The 26179-nt window shown below is 37.4% G+C and overlaps 1 protein-coding gene across 2 annotated transcripts in view; it reads right to left on the bottom strand.

The window, feature by feature from the left end:
- The window catches only part of JMY (junction mediating and regulatory protein, p53 cofactor), a 98132-nt gene that overhangs the window by 10164 nt on the left and 61789 nt on the right, over window positions 1-26179 (bottom strand). Inside the window, exons 5-9 of one of the 2 annotated variants that reach the window (XM_076008141.1) lie at window positions 17903-18068; window positions 17500-17687; window positions 12422-12508; window positions 2538-2642; window positions 1095-1689 (exon numbers count right to left, since the gene is read on the bottom strand). In XM_076008141.1, coding sequence (XP_075864256.1) covers window positions 1095-1689; window positions 2538-2642; window positions 12422-12508; window positions 17500-17687; window positions 17903-18068 — 1141 coding nt within the window. The remainder of the gene's footprint in view (window positions 1-1094; window positions 1690-2537; window positions 2643-12421; window positions 12509-17499; window positions 17688-17902; window positions 18069-26179) is intronic. The other variant, XM_012766775.3, reaches the window with a different exon arrangement.

Genomic DNA, 26179 nt, shown 5'->3' with positions numbered 1-26179 from the left:
AAACAAAACAAAACAATTAGAGTTAGACTGCACTTATAGTCAAACTGTATAACCTATAGTGTTTTGACTAGGAAAGCACAGGACACCAAAACACCGCCTACAAAATGGATTGTGAAGTGTGGGCAAGTTGCCAGAGCAGAAGGAATTCTGAATAACCTTGCTAAATAAAAGAAAAAAAACCCAAGACTCAATTCCATGGGCGGTATTGTTGGTAATGCCCAGCATTTCCCATGGGAGATAAGTGAGCAGACTGGGAGCTCGTCTTAGGAATACCATAATCGAGAGTCCTAAAGGGTTTCCATATTTTACGTGCCCAATCCAAATTCAGACAGTGACTGGGTTATATATTTCATTTTTAAAGATTAAATTTTAGTTCATCATAGAGGCTGTGCACTTGTCAGTTGTTTTACATGCACAATTTTACTCAGATTGTGGTAAGAATTATTTGACAGAAAGGCATCTCAGATTAAAATGTAATACGCAAATTGCCTTATAATATGTGCTCCCCGTGCAAACTGAAAGCTCCTAAAAGGCAAGAATTATTCCCTGTTCTTTTTAGAAATAACTTTATTGAGGCATATCTGACATGCACTAAATTGCACCAATTATTCCCTATTCTTGTTTTTTTATACAAAGAATATATTTGGACAAAAGTCCTCAACAAATATGTGACCAAATGTCACACGATCCTGTCAATGTCTTCCCTGTGCCGTGGTCCTAACCAGATACCTTGCCCCTTTCTTAGGTAAGTATTTTTCTTTTCTCTTAGGGAAAAAAATCAGATTTTAATCCTAATACAAAAGGAGCCACTCACTATGCATTAGCGAAGAGATAAATATACCTTTGAAGGTAGATTTTCAAAACATGCCTAACAGCTCAAGAAGGTATACATTTCTCTATACCTATACAGATTTGCTGATGGGGGTTGGTAACAATTCTCCTTGGTTGAGACCTTAAAACCCTGTTTACTATCAAATAATGTTCAAAAATAAAATAATGCTTTAAGCTTTATATGGTCACACGAACTATAAAGTTTTTCCATTATTCCTAATTTCCTACAACAGATGGGACATGAAAATATCTTTTTAACTTACCCCTCCTCCTTTGCAAACCTTCAGCTGTCTTTCTGAGCTTCTTCCGGGCACTGACCAGCTGGCTGCTGTCAAAGAGGTGTGCTGAAGGGGCACTGGCAGACTTGGGGATCCTCTTCTCGGTCCCCTCCTTTCTAGGCAGATCCTTCTCCAGTGTCTCGGGGGCATTGTCCTTAGCAACAGGCAGAGGTGGGGGCGGTGGTGGAGGAGGAGGTGGGGGGGGAGGAGGTGGTGTTGGGGGACGAGGTGGGGGGAGTGGATCTACGGTAACAGAACATGGTTCAAGGTCGTTATTCACAAGTGGAAGAGATACAGTGGGAGGCAGTTCAGAGGTAACACCACTGAGAGGTAATGAAGTGGCTTCAAGTTGTGCTAATGAAGAGTCTTCAAGTTGTGCAAGGCTCTGGGGTTTTGCTGTCTGTGGTGGCCCAAGCTTGCTTCTTCCTTCTCCCACCTCGTCAGTTTTCTCTTCTACTTGTAACACTCCTGGTAGAGAATCACACTGATCCTCGCGGGGAACAGGACTTACTACACTTTTTCTTCTTGCGTGAGCCAGTCGTAATCTGGTTGATTTAAGTATAACTTGCCCAGGATACCTCTAAAATACCAGAAGATATTATAACAATTTGTAAGCAAATGCCTATTTATTTTTCCTTCAAGTGAAAGACGGTTTTGTTTCTCTATGGTGATTTTCCCTCTTAAATAATGTTATACAGAAAAACTTAAGATGCCTAGTACCTTTCAAACAATTATCATGAACCCTTTTATTACTTGCCTATCAAAACCATTAAGAATTTATCCTGCTCTTCTCTACTGAAGAAGTCAACTGTTCAAAATTATCACATGATTAAAAAAGATCTTCAACGAATTATTACTGATTTCAACATAAGAAATAAATAGCATGTAAAATACAAAAACATAATGCCAAACACATACATGCTACTGGTATGCAAAAAGCTAAGAAAGTATTATTTTCCTATATATTGTCAGATGCTGACAGGTGATAAAATTAAAACGTTAATGCAAGAGAACTGCTCAAGCATTTTGCATATATGTAGACCTACCCTCTAATTCTGCCAATGGTCACTTCCCTCTATTACCACCATAGGTTGATGAATGTGGAATAAATAACAAGTTGATGCTTGAAGTAGATAGTCAGTTGTGAATTAACTATGTTTTGTAAACTTAAGAGGAATCCAGGCTTTCAGAAGCCCTGATCATTCCTCTCATACTAAAGCTATGAGCCAAGGGTCACAAGAATACTAATTCTGGAAACAAAGAGAGGAAAAAGAACCATACAATCAAAACAATTTTTAAAATGACTTGCCATGGTTGTAAGATCTTCTAAATAAAAAAGGAAAAACCAAGTTTTTAATCATAAAAAGAAATCCCACAGGCATGTATTAAAGGTTATGTCTTAAATGAAAAATAATAAAGGGAACATACTTTTATTACCTGTTTAAACGTTCTAAGTCTATCCAGCGTTCTCTGTCTCTCTTGGCTAACCCAGGCACTTTTTCTTTCTTCTTCATCATGTAATTTTTCTCTTTTCTGGTAAAAAAAATTTAATAATTCCATTATGATGTATCTCATTCATTTCTATCATTAATAGGAAAAGAAGATGAGAAGTTCTACCAATACATAAAATGGATGACTTAAGAGAATGATTCCTTGAACAAAATGTTTTAGTGCATGAAACACAGCAGAGTTTTTAATGTAAATAATTGTTTTAACATTCACACTAATATGGTGACAGAAATAATATTCATTTTCCTACATGTATTCTCAATTAAAGTACTCTGAGTACATGTACTGCATTAGGTAAAATGAAATCTCTGAATAAAAATGTTTTATCTCTGGGGTTCTGGCTTAAACAATTTTAGCATTAAATACTTCTAAGTGCTATATTCTGATAAGTCAAATATAGTTGACTTTGTAGTTAGAATATATTTGGTACATTATCCATGAGTCATCTGGTTTAATACCTATCACACCTTATGTTAATAGTTGGGCAGTTATCTATATAGAAATTTTAAATTTTCCCATTTTGTTGAATCATCTAAAAGCTGTATAAACTCTCATTTGGCAAAATAAATGAAAAGGCTTTCTATACAGGTGAATGAGTTATTACTTTATTTTCCTGCTTTGTTTTTAAAAACTTTAGATACCTTCCATAACACCAGCTTATTTCACATGGAAAATAACCACTCTTCTATTGTTCTGTCCTTGTCAAATTTAATCCTCCATTATTTTCTATCACCTCTCTCCCACCAGCTTTCCCCTGGAATATATAATTTCTAATGAGAATTTTTGCTACATTTGCCGTGAATGATTATATCAAAATGTAAGAAGATAAAGAGATATCCTACTTTCCTTTGATTCCTTAAAAACGTGAGGGGGGAGATAAGGGTGAGCTTTGGATACAAGGAAATTGAAAAATAAAGGTATGTGATATATAAATGATTTTGAATAAAATGTAATTTTATAACATACTTATCTACACATAAGGAAAAAAAAGCACACCATATATGATCACATTTCAAAATAGTTCTTAGAGCCAAAATAAATTAGCATGTACCCAAAGTAAAAGACATAAGGTTTAAAAAGCAAGATGAACCTCCCTAATCTGAAATTCTCCAAAATCCAAAACTATGTGAACAGACATAACTGCACAAGAGGAAAATTCCACCCTTGACATTGGCTATGGCTATAAAGTATATATGAAACATAAATAAATTTCATGTTTAGTCTTGGGTCCCATCTATATGTGCAAATATTGCAAAATCTATAGGAAAAAAAATCTGAAATCTGAAATATTTCTGGTACCAAGCATTTCAGATGAGGGATACTCAACCTGTACATTAATAAAAATGGAAAATGTTTCCAAGACACTGATACTATCATTCTTTGGGTCATTTACGTCATCATTAGAAGAATTATTAAATTGAATACACATAAAGTATGGGTAGGGGGACCTTTTAATTAAAAGAGAGTTGTATAAAGGCAGTCTTGACTCTTCTTTCCTTCTCTGACTCCAACTGAAACAAAGCAAATTAGAGAAGAAAACGCTATCTATATTCAAAGAATACAAGGAGATGATATCAACCTAAAGCCATACATTATGATATATACATGCCATATGTAAGAAAATTGACTAAAATGAGGAAGAGTATTAAGAGTCATCTTCAGACCTTGATGTAAGAGAGTTCTCTAAAAAATAAACGTCATTGTCTTGAAAAATCCATCCCCACTATCAATCAGCAATAAAACTGGGGAACATAAGACACAGGAGAAGCTAAGAATATTCCTGTAAATATCTGATTCCTTATCACAAATAGTGCAATGGATGTAGCTGAAGGGGAAGGAACAAAACAAAAAATAATATCTTTACTTTCAAGGTAGGGAAAGGGTAAGGTAGGGAAAGGCTATGTAACAATCTTTGAGATAGCCTATGACATAGGGCTTCCCACACATCACACAGGGAACCACATGGGCCTCGTGAATAGCTATGGGGCATAGAGGTAGCTTCTCCCTGCACCAATCCAAGATAAGAAACAATTAAAAAGGAAATGGTATTGGGTGGAGGAGGTCTACATATTCGAATCTGGTGGTGGGAGGGTGGCAGCTATTAAATGAAAACACAATAGAAACAAGATATGCCTGAAAGCAGGTCCTGTAGATGGGCTTAAAGACATCACAAAAAATAAAATGGAAAAAAACAAAAAGACAGAGCTTAATTAGCTTTGAAGAAAACGTCAGAATAAAAATCTGATGTAGGTATCGTTGGAGACCCTCACAGATTCAGGAAACTAACTTAAACATTAGTTAACATGCATGTATAAAAAGTTGGATATGGAATTCAGAGATAAATTAACTGACTAATCATACTGCTGGTCCATCAGTACAACATTGGGTCTTTTTTTTTTTTTTTTTTTGAGACAGGGTCTCACTTTGTTGCCCAGGCTAGAGTAAATGCCGTGGCGTCAGCCTAGCTGACAGCAACCTCATACTCCTGGGCTCAAGTGATCCTGTTGCCTCAGCCTCCCGAGTAGCTGGGACTACAGGCATGCGCCACCATGCCCGGCTAATTTTTATATATATATATATATTTATATATAAAGTATATATATATATTTTTTTATATATGTATATATTAGTTGGCCAATTAATTTATTTCTATTTATAGTAGAGACGGGGTTTCACTCTTGCTCAGGCTGGTTTTGAACTCCTGACCTTGAGCAATCCGCCCGCCTCGGCCTCCCAGAGTGCTAGGATTACAGGCGTGAGCCACTGCGCCCAGCCAACATTGGGTCTTATTACAATCTAAATAACTTCCAATTATTTTTACATTGTGAAGATTCATAGCATATTGGGAGGTGGAGGGAAAAAGGAACTGGGAGAAAGCATAAAGGGAATAATTTCATCCTCTTTCATAGTACAATTATAAGGTTGAAACAATCTTAAAAATTATTATCCTAATACTCAATGTTTTCCCAAATGTTCTTGTCAAGAAATTAGTAAATTCCAATAGTTCTTTCAGATTCAAGTATGCCTGTTAAAAGTAAAACGGATTTCGGCATTGATTTATTTTTTTTGTAACTTTTTCCTATATAGTTTTAATCTTTTATAACGATAATGCATCTTTTGATAAACAAAGTAGAGGGTCTTTTAAAATATACAAATGGTTAAGAAACTATTTTGCAAGCCACTAATTTAAACTGCTCATAAAAGAAGGACTTTAAAATTTGCTGGTAAATGTTTAGGATATATTCCTAACATCTAATGTGTAATCAAACTTTATACATAGACATCAAGATACTAAATTATTCAAGGGAAATGACCTTGCTTAGATAATAGGAATAACTTAGAAACATTAAGTAAAATCAAGAAAACTTTTTAAGATCCTAAAGTAGAAAAAGTCAAAAAGTATATTAAAATATCATCTAAAACAGTAAAATGGCAGGGAAAATGTCTGCTTAAGATAAAGACAGTCCATTCTTTCATCAAACACTTATTGATTAGCACTCCAACCAGGCACTATATTACGCACAAGGAAAAAAAGCAGATTGTCTAAGTGGAGAAGGGGGGAAGTAGGCATGTTTAATGGGCATGGAGTTTAGTGCTGTCAAGCACCCTGGGGGAAAAGGGGAGACAGAGTTCAAGTTTCCTAACTTGGCCAACACTAGGTGAATGGTGGTACCAGTAATCCAGAGTGGGAGTTCAAGAGGAAAGTGATTTGGGAATGGGGATAAGAATCTCATAAGGTATTAATTCACATACTTAACTTGGAATTGTGGCAAGAAGGGACTGTTTCAGTAATAGTAGACTCTATCTTCAGAACATCAGGCTTAATCCATATATAAATGTTTCTTGAGAAATTGTGCAGCCACTATAGGAAGTTAGGATGGGGGGGGGGGGAACCAACCCAGTGTCAAGGACTAAAGTGAAATTCCTGGCAAGAGGATAAAGAGTGGTAGTAGTGTTTTATTAACCATATGTGTGAATGATCTGTAGTTACTGATCAGGGAATGCCTTGAAGAGTGCCAGGATAGTCCACCTGTTCCCTAAAGGGATATGATTATCACTCACAACAGAGATCAGTTCCACTTTAACTCTTGGTCAGATCATTTGGACATAGATCAGCTCCTTTGATTTATGCCTAGGGAGGCAACAAGGAGTTTTAAGTAAGCAAAGAAGAATGTTCTTGTAGCTCTTCCTTTTACAAAAGCCCAGAAAGATCTTTTGTTTTTAGAGAGTTCTAAAAGTGGGTGGTAAGAATTCTCAAAGACCACTTATTACTAGATAGAAAGTCAGGCATCTCTTCAATAATATTAATAGTTACAGATGACCAAAGACTTGCTAAATAATCATAAAGTTTTCCAGATGGGAAAACTGAAAGAAGTTATGACCTAAGCTCTGCATTGAAAGCAGATGCATCATTTCCATATGAATTCTCACTTTAGAAACCAAAGCCCAGAATGGCCCATGGTCATATTGAGACAAAAATACACTCCACCTCCTTAACCTACTCCACGCTCATATCTGTTCACAAAGCTGGAATCTCCAAATCTCCTACCTAGCTGAGTCAGCAAAAGGAAGGAACTTTTTAAAGCCTCATGTGTGCCTCCCATAGCTACCTTGAACTGGGAATAAGCTTGTGGCTTCCCACATCCAGACACATGGCATGAATGTGCAAGGGGACAGAGAGATTTTCTAAGGCCTTTAGAGCAGCACTGACTCCAGAGGTAAATCAATTTTTCTAATTTAAAAGGATTTTATTCAATGGATGGTAGTGCTCAGTTGTTGAGGAAAAAAACATTAGTTAACATGCACGTACAAAAAGTTGGATATGGACTTCAGAGATAAATTAACTGACTAATCATACTGCTGGTCCATCAGGTAAGTGGTAAATACAACATTAGGTCTTATTTACAATCTAAAAGATCCCAGAGGAAGAGAGAAAGGGGAAAGGTACAAATTTCTGAGACATGAGCTGATGAGACTGTGTGGGGAAGTAGAATGTTTACAGAACATAGTATTATAGTATTATGCTTAAGTTTATAGCCAGTAATATGCAGGCCTGGGTCGAATACCAGGTCCCCCCTTCATTACAACCATGGGAAAGCCACTTAATGACTCCGTAAAATGAAGTTAACTTACCTAAGGAGGAGCTGGAAGGGTGACTGGGGGATGGGAATACCTATCAGAGCATGGAGGAAGCAGGCAGTACTAAAAGAACCAACTGTGAGCAACCTAAAAAGTTCTCAAAGATTCCATATATTACATCTTTTTTTTTTTTTGAGACAGAGTCTCACTTTGTTGCCCAGGCTAGAGTGAGTGCCATGGCGTCAGCCTAGCTCACAGCAACCTCAATCTCCTGGCTCAAGTGATCCTCCTGCCTCAGCCTCCCAAGTAGCTGGGAATACAGGCATGCACCACCATGCCCGGCTAATTTTTTGTATATATATTTTTTAGTTGGTCAATTAATTTCTTTCTATTTTTAGTAGAGACAGGGTCTTGCTCAGGCTGGTTTCAAACTCCTGACCTTGAGCAATCCGCCCGCCTCGGCCTCCCAGAGTGCTAGGATTACAGGCGTGAGCCACCACGCCCGGCCATATATTACATCTTATAAGTATGTATGCTTTCTTGAGGTGAAGGCCATGAGTTATGTCATTACCAAAATAAATAAATAAAAAAAGATGGCATTTTTAATGGGGAAAATCTACTTGTTATCTGACAATTGTCTTCTCCTATACAATTTGTCTCCAAGCTAATAACAATTAAAAAGTAATACTAATAAATGAGTAATCTTCCTGTTTTTGGAGTTTACTATCAAATATTAAAATAAGCTTCCTTGGTTTTACTTATTTATTAATTTTAGAGATGGAGTCCCGGTGGGGTGGCTCACGTTTATAATCCTAGCACTGTGGGAGACCAATGTGGGAGGATCATTTGAGATCAGCAGTTGGAGACCAGCCTAAGCAAGAGTGAGACCCCCATCTCTACTAAAAATAGAAAAAACAGGTGGGCGTGGTGGTGTGCTGCTATAGTCCCAGCTACTCGGGAGGTTGAAGCAGGAGGATCACTTGAGACCAGGAGTTTGAGGTTGCTGTGAGCTACACTGATGCCACGGCATTCTAATCCAGGCGACGGAGCAAGACTGTCTCAAAAAGAGTAAGAAATAAAAAATAAATTTTTTAGGTGTTGATCAGTGAAACAAAAAAAAGAAAAAAAAGAAAAAGAAAAAAAAAATAAATAAATAAATTTTTAAAAGATGGGATCTTGCAATCTGTTGCCCAGGCTGGAGTGCAGTGGCACAATCATTGCTCACTGTAACCTCGAACTCCTGAGCTCAAGGGATCCTCCTGCCTCAGCCTCCTTAGCCTTGGTCTTACATATTTAATTTGCAAGGATTTCCAGGGAAAATCATTGAAACAATAAGGTTAACATCTAGGGATTACTTTTTCTTTTCTTTAATTAGAGACAGAGTCTCTGTCACCCAGGCTAGAATGCAGTGGCCCAATCACAGCTCATTGCAGCTCTGAACTCCTGAGCTCAAGAGATCTTCCTCCCTCCACCTCCCAAAGTACTGGGACTACAGGCATGAGCCACTGTATCTTGGCCTCTAAGAATTATATTTTTAAACAACCCACCACTTGAGATTCTAATAAAGGTAGTTTAAAACTAGATTTGAAATACAATAATCTCTTTTGATCTAAGCCAACTTTCATTTTACTTTAGCTATGCATGTTAAAGATGACTATTTAGTTAATGGATTCATTCTCTGATAATTAGATATTCCTGTCCAGGCTGTCATTGGCAAAATTCTAAGGTACATGACGTTTATTTTTTGAGATTCCCTCAAGTATCAATTTCCTCATTTTTATCCCTCTTTGCCCACAAAAAAAAATTTTTTAAAGGATCTGATATTGGTTCTAAAATTTAATTAGTTACTTCCTCCACCAAAGCATTAGCATTTTGTCAAGAGTCAAAATCTTCATGCAAAAGTGTGGAATCTTAATAACTAAGCTAATTATGGAGGTATAGATGGTGATGGGAGTATCCTTATTCACGTCACTCATGCTGGCCCCTTTACTAATCTTGTAAAGCAGTTTCTGACCTATGGAAATAGTAATGAAAAATAAAAGTACATTAATTAATCTGCTTATTTCCAACTTCTAGGAAAAAGGTAATCTTATAGTTTATGGGTAATCTGGCTAATTTTATTTGCTTCAAATCAAGAGTAAGAGGTACCTTTAGCTAAAAATGTGCTAAAATGAATTTAAGGGGTAATGTAGACAAACTTTAGCCCTTTAGCCTTTAGTGTAACACTAAAGAAAGAAAATTTTTAAAATAAGCAAATACACAGATATAGTCATGTTTTATTTTGAGTTTTTTTTGAGACAGAGTCTTGCTCTTTCACTCAGGCTAGAGTGCAGTGGCATCACCATGACTCACTGCAACCTCCTGCAAGTTCCTACGTTCAAGTGATCCTCCCGCTTCAGCCTCCCAAATAGCTGGGCCTACAGGTGCACCACCATGGCCATTTAATTTATTTTTGGTAGCGACAGCACAATATTCTGTAGGAGTGATAAGCACAGGAATACTGGCAGTGTAGAAAGGTTTCTAATATAATTTCATATAAAGTAAACTAACATTTTCAGTAAACCAGAAAGATATGGAACTTCCTCTATTTGATAAAGAACATCTACCAAAAAACCTACAGATAACATCATAATTAATGGTGAGAAACTTATTCCTGCTAAGATCAGGAACAAGACAAAGCTGTCTCCTCTTACCACTCCTTTTCAACATCATTTTAGAAGTCCTAGCTAATACAATAAGAAAAGGAGATGAAAAGGTATACAGATTGAGAAAGAAGAAATAAAACTGTTTCTGTTTGCAGATGACAGATGCAGAAAATTTAAAACAAAACAAAACAAAAAAACAATTAACATTAAAAAATCCCGGAATATGTGATTATACCAAGGTTTATATACAAAAGTCAACTGCTTTCTAATATGTTAGCAATGAATAATTGGAGTTTCAACTTAAAAACAAAATACTATCTACATTAGCACCCCCGAAAAGAAGAAATACTTAAATATAAATTTAACAAAATATGTACAAAATCTACATGAGGAAAATCATAAAACTCTAATGAAAGAACCCAAAGAATTGAATTAAATGGAAATACATTCCTTGTTTGTAGATAGGAAGGCTCAATACTGTTAAGATGTTAGGTTTTCCTAACATGATTTATAAATTCAATGCTACCTCAACCAAAATCCCAGCAAATATTTTGTAACTACGAACAAGAGGCCAAAAAGACCTAGATCAACGAAACAAAATAGAACACCCCAAAATAAACCAAAAAAGGCAGACTCATCTTTGACAAAGGAGCAAAGGCAATTTAACTGAGAAAGGGTAATCTTTTAAACAAATGGTGCCGGAACAACAGGACATCCACATACAAAAAAAATTTTTAAGTCTGACATAGACCTCATGCCCTTCATAAAAAATAACCCAAAATGGACCATAGACCTAAATATAAAATGCAGAGCTATAAAACTCCTAAATGATAACAGCAAAGAATCTTTTCCAGATGCATGCTGGGTAAAGGAAAAAAGAGAATCAACATGACTTTGGGTTGGGCAATGACTTTTTAGATACAATATCAAAGATATAATCCATGAAAGAAAAACTGGTAAATTAGACTCTGACCAACATCTTCACCAAAGAAAATATACAAGTAGCAAACAATCATATAAAAAGATGTACCATATCATTTGTCATCAGGAATATGCAAAATAAAGCAACAATGAGATATCACTATATACCTATTAGAATGACTAAACTTCAAAACTTTGACAAGAGCAAATGCTGGGGGAAATGTGGAACCACCTGACCTCTCATTCACTGCAGGTGGGAATGCCAAATGGTACAGTTGCTTTGGACGACAGTTTGGCATTTTCTCACAAAACTAAATATACTCTTACCACACTAACTGCAATCATGTCTGTGGGATCTACCCAAATGAGCTGAAATTTATGTGCACAAAAAGTCCTGCATAGATGTTTATATAGCACTTCATTCCTAATTGCCAGAGCTTGGAAGCAACCAAGACATCCTTTAATAGGTGCCTGAATAAATAAACGGTGTGACATGCACACAATGAAATATTATTTGCCCCTAAACTGAAATGAGCTATCAAGCCAGGAAGACATGGTGGAACCTTAAACCCATGACATTAAGTTAAAGAAGCCAACTGAATAGGCTATGTACCATACAATTCCAATGATACATTCTGGATAAGGCAAAAGCCTGGAGACTACACAGAGATCAAGGGTTGGGGGAGAAGGAGGGATGAACAGGACAAAGGGCTATTTAGGGCAGTGAAATTATTCTGTATGACACTATAATAGCAGAATCATGTTTTTGTGTATTTGTCAAAATAAACAGAACACAAAACACCGAGAAAAAGCCCTAATGCAAACAACAGATTTTGGGTGGTGATGATGTGCCAATGTACCACTCTAGCACGGGAGGCTGATAGTGGGGGTGGTGGGAGTGGGCAGTGGGGTGGGGGTGGGGGCTATGCAAGTGTAGGGATGGGGTATATGAGATGTTGATGGTGGTGGGCTATGTGTGAGTTGAGAGTATAGGGACTCTGTACTCGCCACTCAATTTTACCTAAAAAGTGCTCATTAAATAAAGTGAACTAATAGTAACATCAAGTTATAAGATTATTCTTCTCTATAGAGTTTATCCACTTTAAGACATGTAAAAAATGAAGTTTTCTTCCCAGTTCTCCACGAGTCCAAACTTACTTGTTGTACTGTGTGGTGAGTTCTATATTCATCTTCACTCCGAGTACGCTGCTGGAATTTTTCATTATGTTTTGCAATACAAATTTCCTATAAATACATAAAATATGTTTTGATACAAGTGAAACTTGAAAGACTCTAAACACCACACCAAGGTTTATTTGATAACGTTTAATAACATACACCACCTACATAGCAAGGTACCATGTAACTACTACATGTAAACTACTCCTTGTGTCTTACCTGGACTAGTGAAGCTCTGTAAGCCAAATAAAATCAGAATCTTACAAATCAGACTATTAAACTATTAACTTTTCTAGCACATTAACTGCCATGTGAGCTGTATTTAACTCACACTAGTTTTGAGCCCAAGGCCTGGTAAGCACACATAACTCACACGTCTCTTTACCTCGCGATCTGCGTGAACTACTTTTCAAGTTGCATATAACTCACACACAGAAAACAATAAAAAAGAACCCAAGTTTTCATTAATTTAGAAAGGAGCATTTTGTTTTTGAAGTTTTGATTCTATTTTCGCAATAAAACACCGTGGCCCACAAAAAAATTTTTTTTCTAGTGTGGTAGTCAATGTGCTAGACCCTCCTGATTTCTCCTTTTCTGGAAGGGTAGGGATGATACAACGTGGAATAAAGGTGTCCTTATATAATCTAAAAGATCTCTTCAAGTCTGAAGTCTATGGCCAGAAGATTCCAAGTCTCATTATACTCTTTAAACACATCTGGGCAAAAATAAAGACTATACAACTCTTGTTTTAAAACCTGTATTTTTAAGCTCTCTCTGATGAGTTAAAAACATGATTTTACCCAGACTAGTTTAAATAGTATCATAAGATCTGAATCTTCTGGTCATAGACATCAGAGCTAAAAGAGACCTTAAAGACTAGAATGTCAGTATTATAAAAAATAATTTAAGCTATAAATGTCTTTTTTAGTCACAAGATAAAATAGGAGAGTCTTATAATAATTAGAAGAGATGTGCTTCTTTATAAAGTAATGTACTATAATCTTACTGAAAAATACTTAGCAGCACCAAGCTAAATCTTCATTTAACTTGTGTCCTTCCTAATTTAACTATCCTTTGGTTCTTGAGATAAAAAGGTTCTCCAGATAAAAAGGCTGACATCAGTCTCCCAACATACCCCAGCTACAGCACTTCACTCTTTCTATCCGAGAAAGCCACACAATAACCTTTAAAGTCAGTAAACTGTATTTTAAAGCAAAATGTATACATCACAGTTCTTCACTCACACTGGTTCACTCTATTGCCCAACAAGAATCTGTCCCATGCAGTTGGGAAAACAAAGGTAGCATTACTTGGTGTTGTGATAGTATAGTGATACAGTGACTCTGCTCCTGAGTCACACAGCCTAGTATAGAATCTGTACCCCTGCCTTATACAAACTGCTTCTCCTTGGGTGATTTATTTCACTACAAGAAGCCTTGGTAAACTTTGTTATAAAATGAGGATATAGGTCCACAATCCTTCATCCAGAAAAGAGGTAAAATGTGTTGAGAAATTCAAACTTTTCATATTTTAGAGAATGGTGTTGTATGTTGCATAACCTCATAACATGAGTAGGATATGAATCCATACCCCATCGTAAGGAATAATATTTTTCCAGTGAAATGTTATGAATAGTCAGAGTAAGTGAGATCAAGATTAAAAAACAACTTCTTGTCAGTTCAGGCCTGGTTTTGCCACCAAATTAAGTATGCAAATGCTTCCGATTTTCTGAGCTTTCTAGATTTCACGCAAGGATTACCGTATTTGACTACTAGGAGAATTAAAGAAGATAAAAAATACATAAAGAATGATGTTATTTCTATTACTTTTCTTGAAGCATTTAATCACAAAGCACTGACCTCAAGTCCTGACGGGATAGACAGAGACCGCCTATCTCCACTCTTTTAAAGGTGAGGTAGGACATGATTTGCTTTTAATCAGAACTAGCCCTGGGTATGCAATCCTATTGTGGTGACAGAGAAATCAAGGAGCCAGTAATCTTGGCAATGTCAATATGTAAACTAGGGTATCTTGGATGATGTTTATTTTTATCTTTTTTCTTGCATATTTGCTCATCTCAGTTTCTTTTTTAGGACTAGGTATTTCTCATTTCCTGTCTTTTCACTCATCATACGTCACTCCTTCTTCCCTCTGAAGTTACGTTACTTCAGTTGGTGGCTTGGAGGACGGGGACACAAGTGTAAATGGGTAGATTCTCCAGGGGTGGCTTCCCTCAGGTCTAGATTAAGATAAGAATGAAGACTAAAGGGATACTGATTAAATTGATGTGAGCTAATAATATATGCCAACAAAGGAAGAGTTAAGGGAAGAGCTGGGCCTGAGTCAGGCTCTTGATGCCACTAAAAGAGCACAGAGTTATGTGTGCCCTGGTCACCAAGGAGGTTACTCCTTCTTCACCTCTGACCTGTGTGTAGCCAGCTTCCTCTGCTGTTCCTTTAGTCTCCACTCTAGACCTGTGCCACGCCCCCTCTGAGACTATTGTGACCTAGCTCTTGCCCCCAACTCTCTCCACAAAATTCTCAACTTATTAGGCCTCAATAGTCTCAATACTGAATGTCATGGAGCCCCCTAATTTCTTTCCCACTTGACCTCTCTAGAATACCTGACACTGCTGACCACACTATGTGTTAGAATCATCTTTCTTCTTCACTTCTGTGACTTCAAGCTCTCCTACTTCTTTTAACTTAAACAACTCTCTTTGTCTTTGATCCCTTTCTTCTGCACATACTCAAATGCCTGGCAGTGTTCTTTCCCTCACACTACATCAGAGCAGCTCAACCTATGCCTTGTATGATGCCTTCTTATGCCCTAGCCAAGGATGTTTTGCTGAGCTTTGCTTACTAAATTAATATTTAAGTATAAGGAAGACTTTTTTTCTCAACCAAATTATGTATCTATCCTGTTCCACCCACCACCTTCCCCTTGTTCTTTCCTATCAGCTCCAAACCTCTACCCCTACCACTCCTAAGAATCACCTACTCAATAAGTTCTTCTAGGACCATTTCATCCACTCTTGCATTACCAGACCCATATGCCTGTCTCATGGTCATCTCTACCTGGATACCCCTAGACCTCTTATATGCAAGTCTAAAACTTAGCTCCTCACCTATCACCCACATGTGCTCTTCCTCTGGGTTTTCCATCTTGGTTGGTGGCATCATCACCCACTTCAATGCCTAATCCAGAACATGTAAGGCTGGTGGAGAATAGCACCTCATCTCTCTCCTTTACTACTTAATCACTAAATCCTATTGACTTTCTAATTCTGCAAAGTTTCAGATCTGTATACTTATCAGATTTGTATATTCCTTACGATCTATATGGTCACTAACTTAGTTCACAGTCTTAACATCTCAACTTGATTGAGGTGGAGAATAATGTGACACCTTCCAAACAGAACCTCGGAGTCTCTTCTCTCTAACCTATTTTTCATCTTGCCTCATCTTCCTAAAATTTAAATCTGTTCATACTATCCCTTTGCTTAACATTTTTCATTAATTTGCACTATCTTCAGAACAAAGCCCAGGCTTGTTAGTGGCATATATAAAAGTTTCCATAACCCAGTCCTTGCAGCATGTGTTACCGTGTATAGTGCCCTAAAGCTATTTTCTGCTTCAAGTGTCTTTGTCAGGGCACTCTTTTGTTCTGTCGGGCTGTTAACACCCAGTCCAGCGTCATGTCTTCTAAGCTTTTCCTTACCCCCTTCTCTTCCCCTGTTACTGGCAGGCAGAACATTCAAGTGTTCACCTGGTTTGCCTTCTCTGTAAGGCTGAAAGGAACAGGGACTGTGCCTTGCTCATCTTTGTATCCCAAGCCTTACAATTTGCCTAATACACTGTTGAATTAAAATGATTCAGATTTCTAAGTTTGAATTGTATTGCATTTTCAAAAAATGCTTTTAAAAACTTTCATGTTGGCAAAACTCCAACTAGTTTCTAAGGTACTATAATGTATTATACACCTAAAAGCAATATATAAAATAATGTTTCTAATATACCTAAATGGCCTGCTCTTTTAAAGTATACTTATATTTCATTCTCCCCTCAAACTTTTTTCTATAGACAGTGCCAGGATCTGCTGGAATCACTGCAATGTTTACCTGGTTGGCACGGGCTGAAATATCACACTCACAACCATCAGGCCCAGGCTTGAAAAAATAGGGAGTTTCAATTACCATTGTCTTGTGGAAATAGGAAAGGCACAGAATTATGTGAAAGCCATGGCTTTGGATGCCAAGGTAACTGTTCTGTTAATGGGCAAAGTGATTGAAAGGTCTTGAGTTCTGACTTACTGCTGAGCGATGCCTGCCTGAATTTCTTTAAAGTGCAAGAGTTATCTATTTCAAAAAACAAAGGCCTTTGATTTTCTATGGTATGGGGAAGTAAAAGCCCTGGTATGTGGTGAACAGCAAGAAGGCGCTTTCTCAGAGAGCACTTTTGCCTGAATATCTGAGCCTAACATAAATCAGTACCAGGCAGTCATAAGTGTGTGATCATAGCTCACTGCAGCCTTGAACTCCTGGGCTCAAGCGATCCTCCTGTCTCAGCTCCCGAATAGCTGAGACTACAGACGCACGCAACTAAGCCTGGCTAATTTATAAAAATATATTTTTGTTGTGTTTCAAATATTTTGCAATGTGCTCAAAATTAAAAACAAATAAGTAACAATCTATACAATTCCTTCAAGACTGAGGTCAGAAGACTTGTATAGCATTAGTGGCCTCCTTAAATAAGACAGGAGCCAGGAATTGCATTAATATGGGATCTAGTAGTCATGGCTTTTAGCAGAGTTGCCTTTAGGGTTTCTGATGGTAAAGAGCACAACACCACTGGCTGTTCCAATATGCTTAAAACGGCAATTCACAAGAGAACTATGTGCGTTTAATAAAATGGACTAAGCTCTGACAAGAGGTTAACTCTTAGTTTTAAAACATAACCAAATTCTACTGACAGAAACAGATTAGAATTAGTGGACATGGATCAAAAACTAAGTAATGGGGAAAAAAAGACTAAGTAATAAAAGTAAGACTTAAATACCTTTTTATTTCTGAGGTATGCTTTTTTAGCTGAAACCCGTCCTCGTCTTGCTTCCAGCTGGCGTGCTTTCTGCTGAAGTTTCTGCAGCTCTTCTCTCTGTAAGTACACAGACGCTGCCATCTCTTCCTTCTCCAGCATTGCCTCCATACTTTCGTACGTGTCATAGTACACCACTTCATCTCTCTTTTCTGTCGCAGAACAGCAATGAGGGGTAGTGGTTAAGAGCATGGGCAAGTGTTTAGCAGTGTCTGTCACTGCAGTAAGCACTAAACTAATGCCACACCTCCCTCCCACCCTCCCAAATTTTAACTTCTTAAGAGAAGAAACATAGCTGCTGTCCATGAGCATTTCCCCCATATAGTCACTCTTTTGTGGAATTACATGCTTAAAACCCACATCATACCCGATATGAGTCTTTTGATGCTTTCTAGTTGTGCTGTCAATAGTAGCTCTTCACACTTCAAGATTTCAAACTGTACTTCATACAACTGAAGTTGCAGATCATAATAATCAGCTTCTAACTGATCCAATCGGGCTATAGCTTCTGTACCACCCTGCAAACTCTGCATCTGCATTGAAAATAAAAATATTTCTCGTCAGTGGGGGACAAGAAAAAAATCAAGTTATGCTTAGAAAATAGCATTAATCAGATAGGATAAATCCATAAAGCAACTGCTCTCAAATAAACCTGTAAAGAAATCTAGACTTTTAAAACATATAAAAATAGTAGTAATCAAGTCATATGGTTGTGGAAGTAAGGAGGCCAACATGATAAAAAATAAGGTTCTTAATGTTTATTTTATATCTCATTCATATTTCTTGTCCTGACATAAATGATGGCCAGGTGCAGTGGCTCACATCTATAACCCCAGCACTTTGGTAAACTGAGGCAGGAGGGTCAATTGAGCCTAGGAGTTTGAGGGTGCAGTGAGCTATGATCACACCACTGCACTCCAGCCTGGATGACAGAACAAGACCCCTTTTCTTTTTAAAAAAAAAAAATATATATATATATAATATATATATATATAAATATACATATATAGTCTCCTTTTACTCTCAAAAGTGGATGGTAAGACATGCAGTTACTCTTTTCATGAGTTACATGGAGAATGATTGGGCCATTCTCAGATATTTACAATAGAGTGGTAAAAGCTGATTCATCCCACACATCTGGGGCTTTGCTTTGTTTCATGGTCACAGTCTGGTAGCTTCCGGGTTTTGACTGAAGAGTGAGGCAAGTGTATGTGAGCAAAACAGGATTGCTTTAAGATGGAAATCCTTGCAATCTACAGGTAATGGTCACTACTCTCTTTAAGTAATTGCAATCAGGGTTCTAGATTGAACCCAAAGTGGGATTCAGAAATTTCTGAGGATGGCTCACAAAGTTGTGAATGGTCTTACATGAGGTTTGTCTAGTTGGTTGGTTTTTGGCCCGCAAGAGAGGAAACATTTTTTGCTGGGAATCTTAAGGAAACCACTAGGGGCAAAGTATGCTTCAGATATTGAATGTATGCTTCAGATATCTGAATCAAGATTATTTCTACTATTTCCATGGCTTCCAATTTGGCTCTCTGGAGAAAAGCAGCCGTAAGAGGCTGAAAGAATGGCTTTTCAGGAGTCCGTGAGAAGTGAAGTACAAGCATAATTTCCTAGTGAGAATGAGTAAGCATTCCTCAAGAACATTTCTTCCAGGAACACAGCACAAGGGCTTTGGCAGGTTAAAAGTTCATGCTTAGAAGCTCCAGGAGAGCCCTGGCATGCACATCAGTGTGCCCAGGGAGCCCTAGCAGCAATGGTGGGGAGGCCTTGGCCCCAAGTGCCTTCCCAAAGAGTGACCACTAAAGGGGGAGGAACAAAAAGGAAAATCTGAGTATTATTTGTGAGTTCATGTGAGATTTCACTTGGGACCCCTGAATTCCAGAGAAATACCTGACTGGCAGTACTAGACAGCTCACAGTGGCAAAAATAGTGAATTTTTATTGCTGCTAACTGATCTGTGTGGGGAAATTGGTGAAAACATGACAGAACAAAGAATATGTTTTAAACAAGATTCCAGCTTTAGCTTTACAGTCTAGATATCCACATAGTTACCACCCAATGATGGAATTTTTTTTCCTTAATACATAATTTAAAATCCCTGTAACATGAATTTTGAACTGAAAAGCAATGGTTAGGCTCTTTCTAAATGTGCAGTGGTATACATTTAAAATTAACAAGTGATACTGTTACTATAGTGATAAATAAATTTTATAAATTAAACAAATACTTAAATTATCTAAGTTGTAAGCTAGTGAGTGATTTGATTCTGTTGCATTAGGAAATATTTTATGAGTAACAATATATATAACCACCTCAAAAGTGGGTTTTTTAATAGCTAGAGAGGGGAATGCTGACAATATGAAATCCTGCTGTTTTTGTACTGGGTCATTAAATAAGAACCTAGGAATAATTTCTACACTAAGACTCCCAGGCTCACTTTAGATTATAAACATCTCTTTTCATACAATCTTGGGGCTCTTGTCCAATTCTGGAGACCACAGACCCAAGTTTGTATCTTCTTATTACCTATACCCACACTTTCTGTAACCACAGCATACAAACAGATAAAATACCTGATGTTAAAGTCTTTATTCTGAAGTGGAGACTCAGTTAACTTTAGTGTAAATTTAGGATCACTTTCCAGTGACATTGTTCAGGTCGAGGCTGTTAGTTCCACTTTTACTACTCTGGTTCTCTCTAGCTAAGTGATCACTTATCTACTATGTTCATCATGCTAAGTTCTTTCCCTAGTACTCTCTAGGTTTGTCTATCCTTTCCAGTACTGTCAGCTGCCTCAACTACAAGTAGGGCAGTGCTCTGAGTACTACCCGGGGCCAATGTACCTTAAAACACTTGAGAAGCATAGTGCTACCAGGATACAGTCAATATCAAGTATCAAACCGAGAAAGGAAGTGGGTATTCTCTTACAAGCAGTGACCTCACCCCCAATTTTCTGGTTCAGTGAGCACTATCTAGAGCAAGACTCCAGAGATGGATTTATTTGCCAAGGGCTGGGTTCCAAAGAACAAAACCTCATCAGAGGCAGATGGGCAGACAAGGTGTCTGTTAAACAATCACAGCCCCTGAAAGAGCAAACAAAAGGGCAATGGTGGGCTTTGGGGAAAAGTTTTCGTAGGATCAGAGTACACAGGCTTTTATGGAGTAAGCTAAACAGAAAGTGATGATAAGAGTCAGAGAAATCTGGGATGGCAAGATGGTACTCCAAGGTTTATCTAAACATCAACATGGAAGAAATACTTAGCGTATGGCATGAAGACGTATGACACATGCTCTAAATCTCCTTCCTATAAAATCTGGAATTTCCAGACTGACTTTTCCTGTCCTAGGCTGACAGCCACAGGCATAAAGGGAAAGGAAATCCAGGGTAGAAAGAGAATTTCAGATAATTGAGGAGTGCAGAGAAGGTGGGTGCCACAATGGGGGTACCTGTGTTATACCTGGGGGCACTATTTCCCTAGGCAAGAAGGAAGCCCAAAAGGTAGATTAAGTATTCAAAAGAAAATCTTACCTACCTTCAAATTTTACTCATCTTTACTTTCACCACCCTGAACAAACACATTTGAGGGGGAGAGTGAGAGTCTCACTCTGTCTCTGTGGGTAGAGGACAGCGGCATCATTGTAGCTCACTGCAACCTCAAACTCCTGAGCTCAAGCAATCCTCCCACATCGGCCTCTTGGAGTGCTAGGATGACAGGTGTGAGCCAACACACCAGGTCTAACAAGCATACTTTAAACATCAAGAGATCAAGACCCTAAACCAAATTAACTTCCTTCCCAATGTGACTAGCAAAGCTGGAATTCTCTCAATTCCTACAAGAGTGCTGTTTCCACTAGATAAAATTAGAGAGTGCCATCCAAAAAATTAAGGAAAAGGTAACAAAGTATTATTACAGTAAATCTGGCAAGGAAATCAAGTACCAGTTTATGTCCACACATTGACTGAAGTACCATATACACTGCTGACTCCACAATCATTCTCAATGTGTGTAATAATGATATAGAAATTTTAATGCACAGCTATATTGACTGACTCTATTATATCATGAAACCAGATAGAAAGCAACATATACAGTCCGGGCGTGGTGGCTCACGCCTGTAATCCTAGCACTCTGGGAGGCCCAGGTGGGCGGATTGCTTGAGGTTAGGAGTTCGAAACCAGCCTGAGCAAGAGTGAGACCCCATCTCTACTATAAAATAGAAATTAATTGGCCAACTAATATATACAGAAAAAATTAGCCGGGCATGGTGGCACATGCCTGTAGTCCCAGCTACTCGGGAGGCTGAGGCAGTAGGATTGCTTGAGCCCAGGAGACTGAGGTTGCTGTGAGCTAGGCTGATGCCACAGCACTCACTCTAACCTGGGCAACAAAGCAAGACTCTGTCTCAGAAAAAGAAAGAAAGAAAAAAAAAAAAAGCAACATATACAAACTAATGATACCCCTCTTCTGTCTTTTCCCACTGTGGTAGAAAATTCCTATTGACATTAGAGGAGCTACTGAAAAAGCAGGGCTATGGGTTGACTCATTCCTTCAACAAATACTCACCTAGCACATACCATTGTTTGAGTCACAGAGAATGTGTTTGAATTATAGAGAATACAGTAAACAAGACATGAAGTGAAGGTTCAAAAAGAAGTCATAAAAACAACACACAGAATAAGGGAAATAACATTAAGGGCAAGTTATCTATCAATCAAGACTAGCCCTCTTACATGGAAAAGGTGTTAAGATAGAACAAGAGACTTAGAACCAGACAAACCTGATTATAAATACAGGTTTCCCCACTAAGCTGAAAAAATAAAGATAATACAAATTGACAGAATTATCTGGGATTCCACATTTCACAAATCTTGGAAAACTAAAATTTTCCATAATCTCTTTTAATGTCAACCCTAACCTCTCAATCCATTTGTAGGAAAACATGATCTAAAATCCTGTGAAACCATTGTTAGTCCTTAGTTATTCCATTTAATGTGACTCTCTTTTATTACATGGGACAACACTTGTCTGAAGTTATATGCTCTACATTAACTTTCTAAAATCTAAAAATGTGGAATTCTGAAATCCCTGGCCTCAGGGGATTTCAAGATAATGGCTTAGGGCTTGTAGCATAAAGGGTTATATTTGAGAATGTAATGATAAAATATACATAAAGCACTAAGGACAGGGCCTAAAACATTTAAAACTTTTCTACTTCCTTTTTTGTAACTGCTGCTAAAATATAATTTAGATGGCAAAAACAATTTAAGTAATTAATATAAATTAAAGCCTTCAGAGTGGAGCTTAGCTTTCAGTATAGGTGATCCTTGGTTATGGATGAGATTCATTCCTAAGAACATCTTTGTGTCACATTTGTATGGATCCCTGATGAACAGTGCATGTACAGTAATAACAATAATACTATAATGGCTCATATATGGTATTAATAAGGTGTAATACTTCAATAATAATATTCCTGCACTGTAGTAATAGTGTAGAAATTATTCTGCACTTTCTTTTAATTGAAACAAACAGAACATAAAAACAAACTCATACAAAGAGTTTAGGTGAGAGAAATTTCAAAATATTAAGATTAACACTATCTAATGTTATATCAATGCTATGCTAACAGGATGTTAACCTTACTTTGATTAATCAAATCAATAACCTTTCCATTTCAGTAATTAATCCACTACACTGCTTAGTATTAACTGATACTTTCAATGGAGTGCTGATTTTCCCATGTTCCATTATTCTCACCTTATCCTTTATAACTGTTAGTCAAGTGCCTGAAGCCTAATGCTTTCCCAGTGAATGATGGCATCTGGCCTTTCTCTAAATGCCTAATTATTTCTAATTTAGTTTTTATTGTAGTTCTCTTTCTCTTCCACTGCAGGCTCACCTGGACTTGCAGTGGATTTCACTTTGAAGACATGGTCATGAGGATAAATGCAGACTCTCAAAATCCAATTAAAAAGACAAAGTGATGCAGTGCATAAATGACCATTATAAACAATGAGGCTAGCCACCAGTATAAAGATGCTGTGCCAATCAACCTCTTAGGTCATGAGGGTTCATTCATGGAAGAAACTAGTTCCCAAATGATTAATTTGCTTAATTATAAATTATCCTTATAGGGAGCCCATACATAAATATGGAATGCCATAAGTTGGGTTGTCCAAACCCAGTAACTACCTGTACTTAGAAAATTTAAAATATTGAGTATGCCAATAAGGAACAATCTGCTTATTGACAAATAAATTGAAAACAATAAACCAGTCTCACTGCCTGGATAAGCACCTCAACTTCTCTGCCTCTCCTCAGGCTATGTACACATCAAACCTCCTTGTTGTTAGAACTTTCTGGCAAGGCTCATACAACATGCCACATCATCTTTTCAACAGCATCCTTCGGTGAACCCTGAAATGTTGGTTAAGGCAAGTAAACATCCCAAGCATGGGAACTGTTTCTTTCTCTTCTTTGTATACCTTTCAGTGATACTTGTACAACAGCTAACATAGAATGAGTGTAGTAATAGCTAATATTTATGGAGTTCTTCCTCTATGTCAAATACTATGCTAAATACTTTATATATACATATAAACCCATAAAATCATAATAACCAGTAGAGGTACATATTATTTAAATTTCATAAAGAGGTTAAGTCTTTTATGAAGTCTTCACTCAAGACTTCATAAAAAGTTACATATGCAGAATTGGTATCTACAGAATTGCTCTGTTCAATGCCAGTCACTACCCATATGGTGCTATTTAAATCTAATTAGAAATGCTGGTTCCTCTGTTGCATAAGCCTCATTTCAAAAGCTCACTACCCACTTATGGTTGGAAATTACCCTATTGGAGACTGCAAATACAGAACATTTTCATTGTTGCAGAACATTCTGCTGGATAGTACTGTCTGGATCCTAGGCACATATCCACATGTATATCCATATGTATATCCATTTGTATGACTGTATACCAGAGTATACAATCAATACCCATAGATACTAGATGCATTAAAATAAAACTGATTCAATGGCAGTGACTTTGTTTAAAAAGAAAGAAAGAAAAGAAAACGATAAAAAAAACTGAAATAGGAGAATGCAACCTTAACTGATCATAATTCAGATACATGCTTTTATGAGAAAGACAAAATTGTGAAATTTAAGTAGCTAACCTCAAGATTGGTATACAGGCCGGGCACGGTGGCTCACGCCTGTAATCCTAGCTCTCTGGGAGGCCAAGGCGGGTGGATTGCTCGAGGTCGGGAGTTCAAAACGAGCCTGAGCAAGAGTGAGACCCCATCTCTACTATATCTAGAAAGAAATTAATTGGCCAACTAATATATATAGAAAAAATTAGCTGGGCATGGTGGCTCATGCCTGTAGTCCCAGCTACTTGGGAGGCTGAGACAGAAGGATCGCTTGAGCCCAGGAGTTTGAGGTTGCTGTGAGCTAGGCTGACGCCATGGCAGTCACTCTAGCCTAGGCAACAAAGCGAGACTCTGTCTCAAAAAAAAAAAAAGATTGGTATATATAGTTAGTTCAATATTATAGCAGTTTATGTTATGTTCACAGAAATGATTGAATACTGGTATTATAGACATATTAAAAAGAAAAAAAAAAAAGAAAAAAAAAAAAGAAATGATTGAGGAATGACAAATGGATGGGGAAGGGTTAAAATCCTGTACCATGGTGGGGTAGGGTTGGGGTGGGGAAGCATTGTGATATATTTCAAAGTCTTCAAAGCATTCTGATATATTTCAACCTCAAAGGGTTTTCTGGTTAGTTCCCAGTTAACCAGAAGATAGAAGCCTAACATTTAATGGAGATGCACTTGTGTTTTCTGTGATTTATTTCATGGTGGGATCTTAATTTTAGTGTCTTCTATTTCAATTAATAACTATACAGAAAATCACCTTACTTCAACATTAATCCTTATTTTTTTTTTTTCTGAGACAGATCTCGCTTTGTTGCCCAGGCTACAGTGAGTGCCGTGACGTCAGCATAGCTCATAGCAACCTCTTGTTTTTTAAAACTACACTGCATTGGCCAGGTGCGGTGGCTCACGCCTGTAATTCTAGCACTCTGGGAGGCCGAGGCGGGCAGATTGCTCAAGGTCAGGAGTTTGAAACCAGCCTGAGCAAGAGTGAGACCCCATCTCTACTATAAATAGAAAGAAATTAATTGGCCAACTAAAAATATATAGAAAAAAAATCAGCCGGGCATGGTGGCGCAAGCCTGTGGTCCCAGCTACTCGGGAAGGATTGCTTGAGCCCAGGAGTTTGAGGTTGCTGTGAACTAGGTTGACGCCACGGCACTCACTCTAGCGTGGGCAATAAAGCGAGACTCTGTTTCAAAAGAAAAAAAATTTAAGTCAAATAGAATTTTGCTTCAAGGGCATTTTTAATATTTCAGAATTAATTTAGGACACTTATTTCAAGTCCACCATTATACTCATGGCAAATATTCTAAACTATTTTAAATATAATTTCCAAATTAGATTTTAATTAAAATATTTTAAATTTAGGGGAGTTTTTATTTTGTCAAATTGGGAAGAATTTTCTTTTTTTTTTTTTTTTTTTTTTTTCTTTTTTGCTCCGTGGCCTGTTAGGAGGAAGAATTTTCTTATTTGTA

Source organism: Microcebus murinus, chromosome 11, assembly GCF_040939455.1.
Source record: "Microcebus murinus isolate Inina chromosome 11, M.murinus_Inina_mat1.0, whole genome shotgun sequence".
Classification (NCBI taxonomy): domain Eukaryota; kingdom Metazoa; phylum Chordata; class Mammalia; order Primates; family Cheirogaleidae; genus Microcebus; species Microcebus murinus.
The sequence above is the reverse complement of the archived record's forward strand: the minus strand, read 5'-3'. Positions and strand labels throughout refer to the sequence as shown.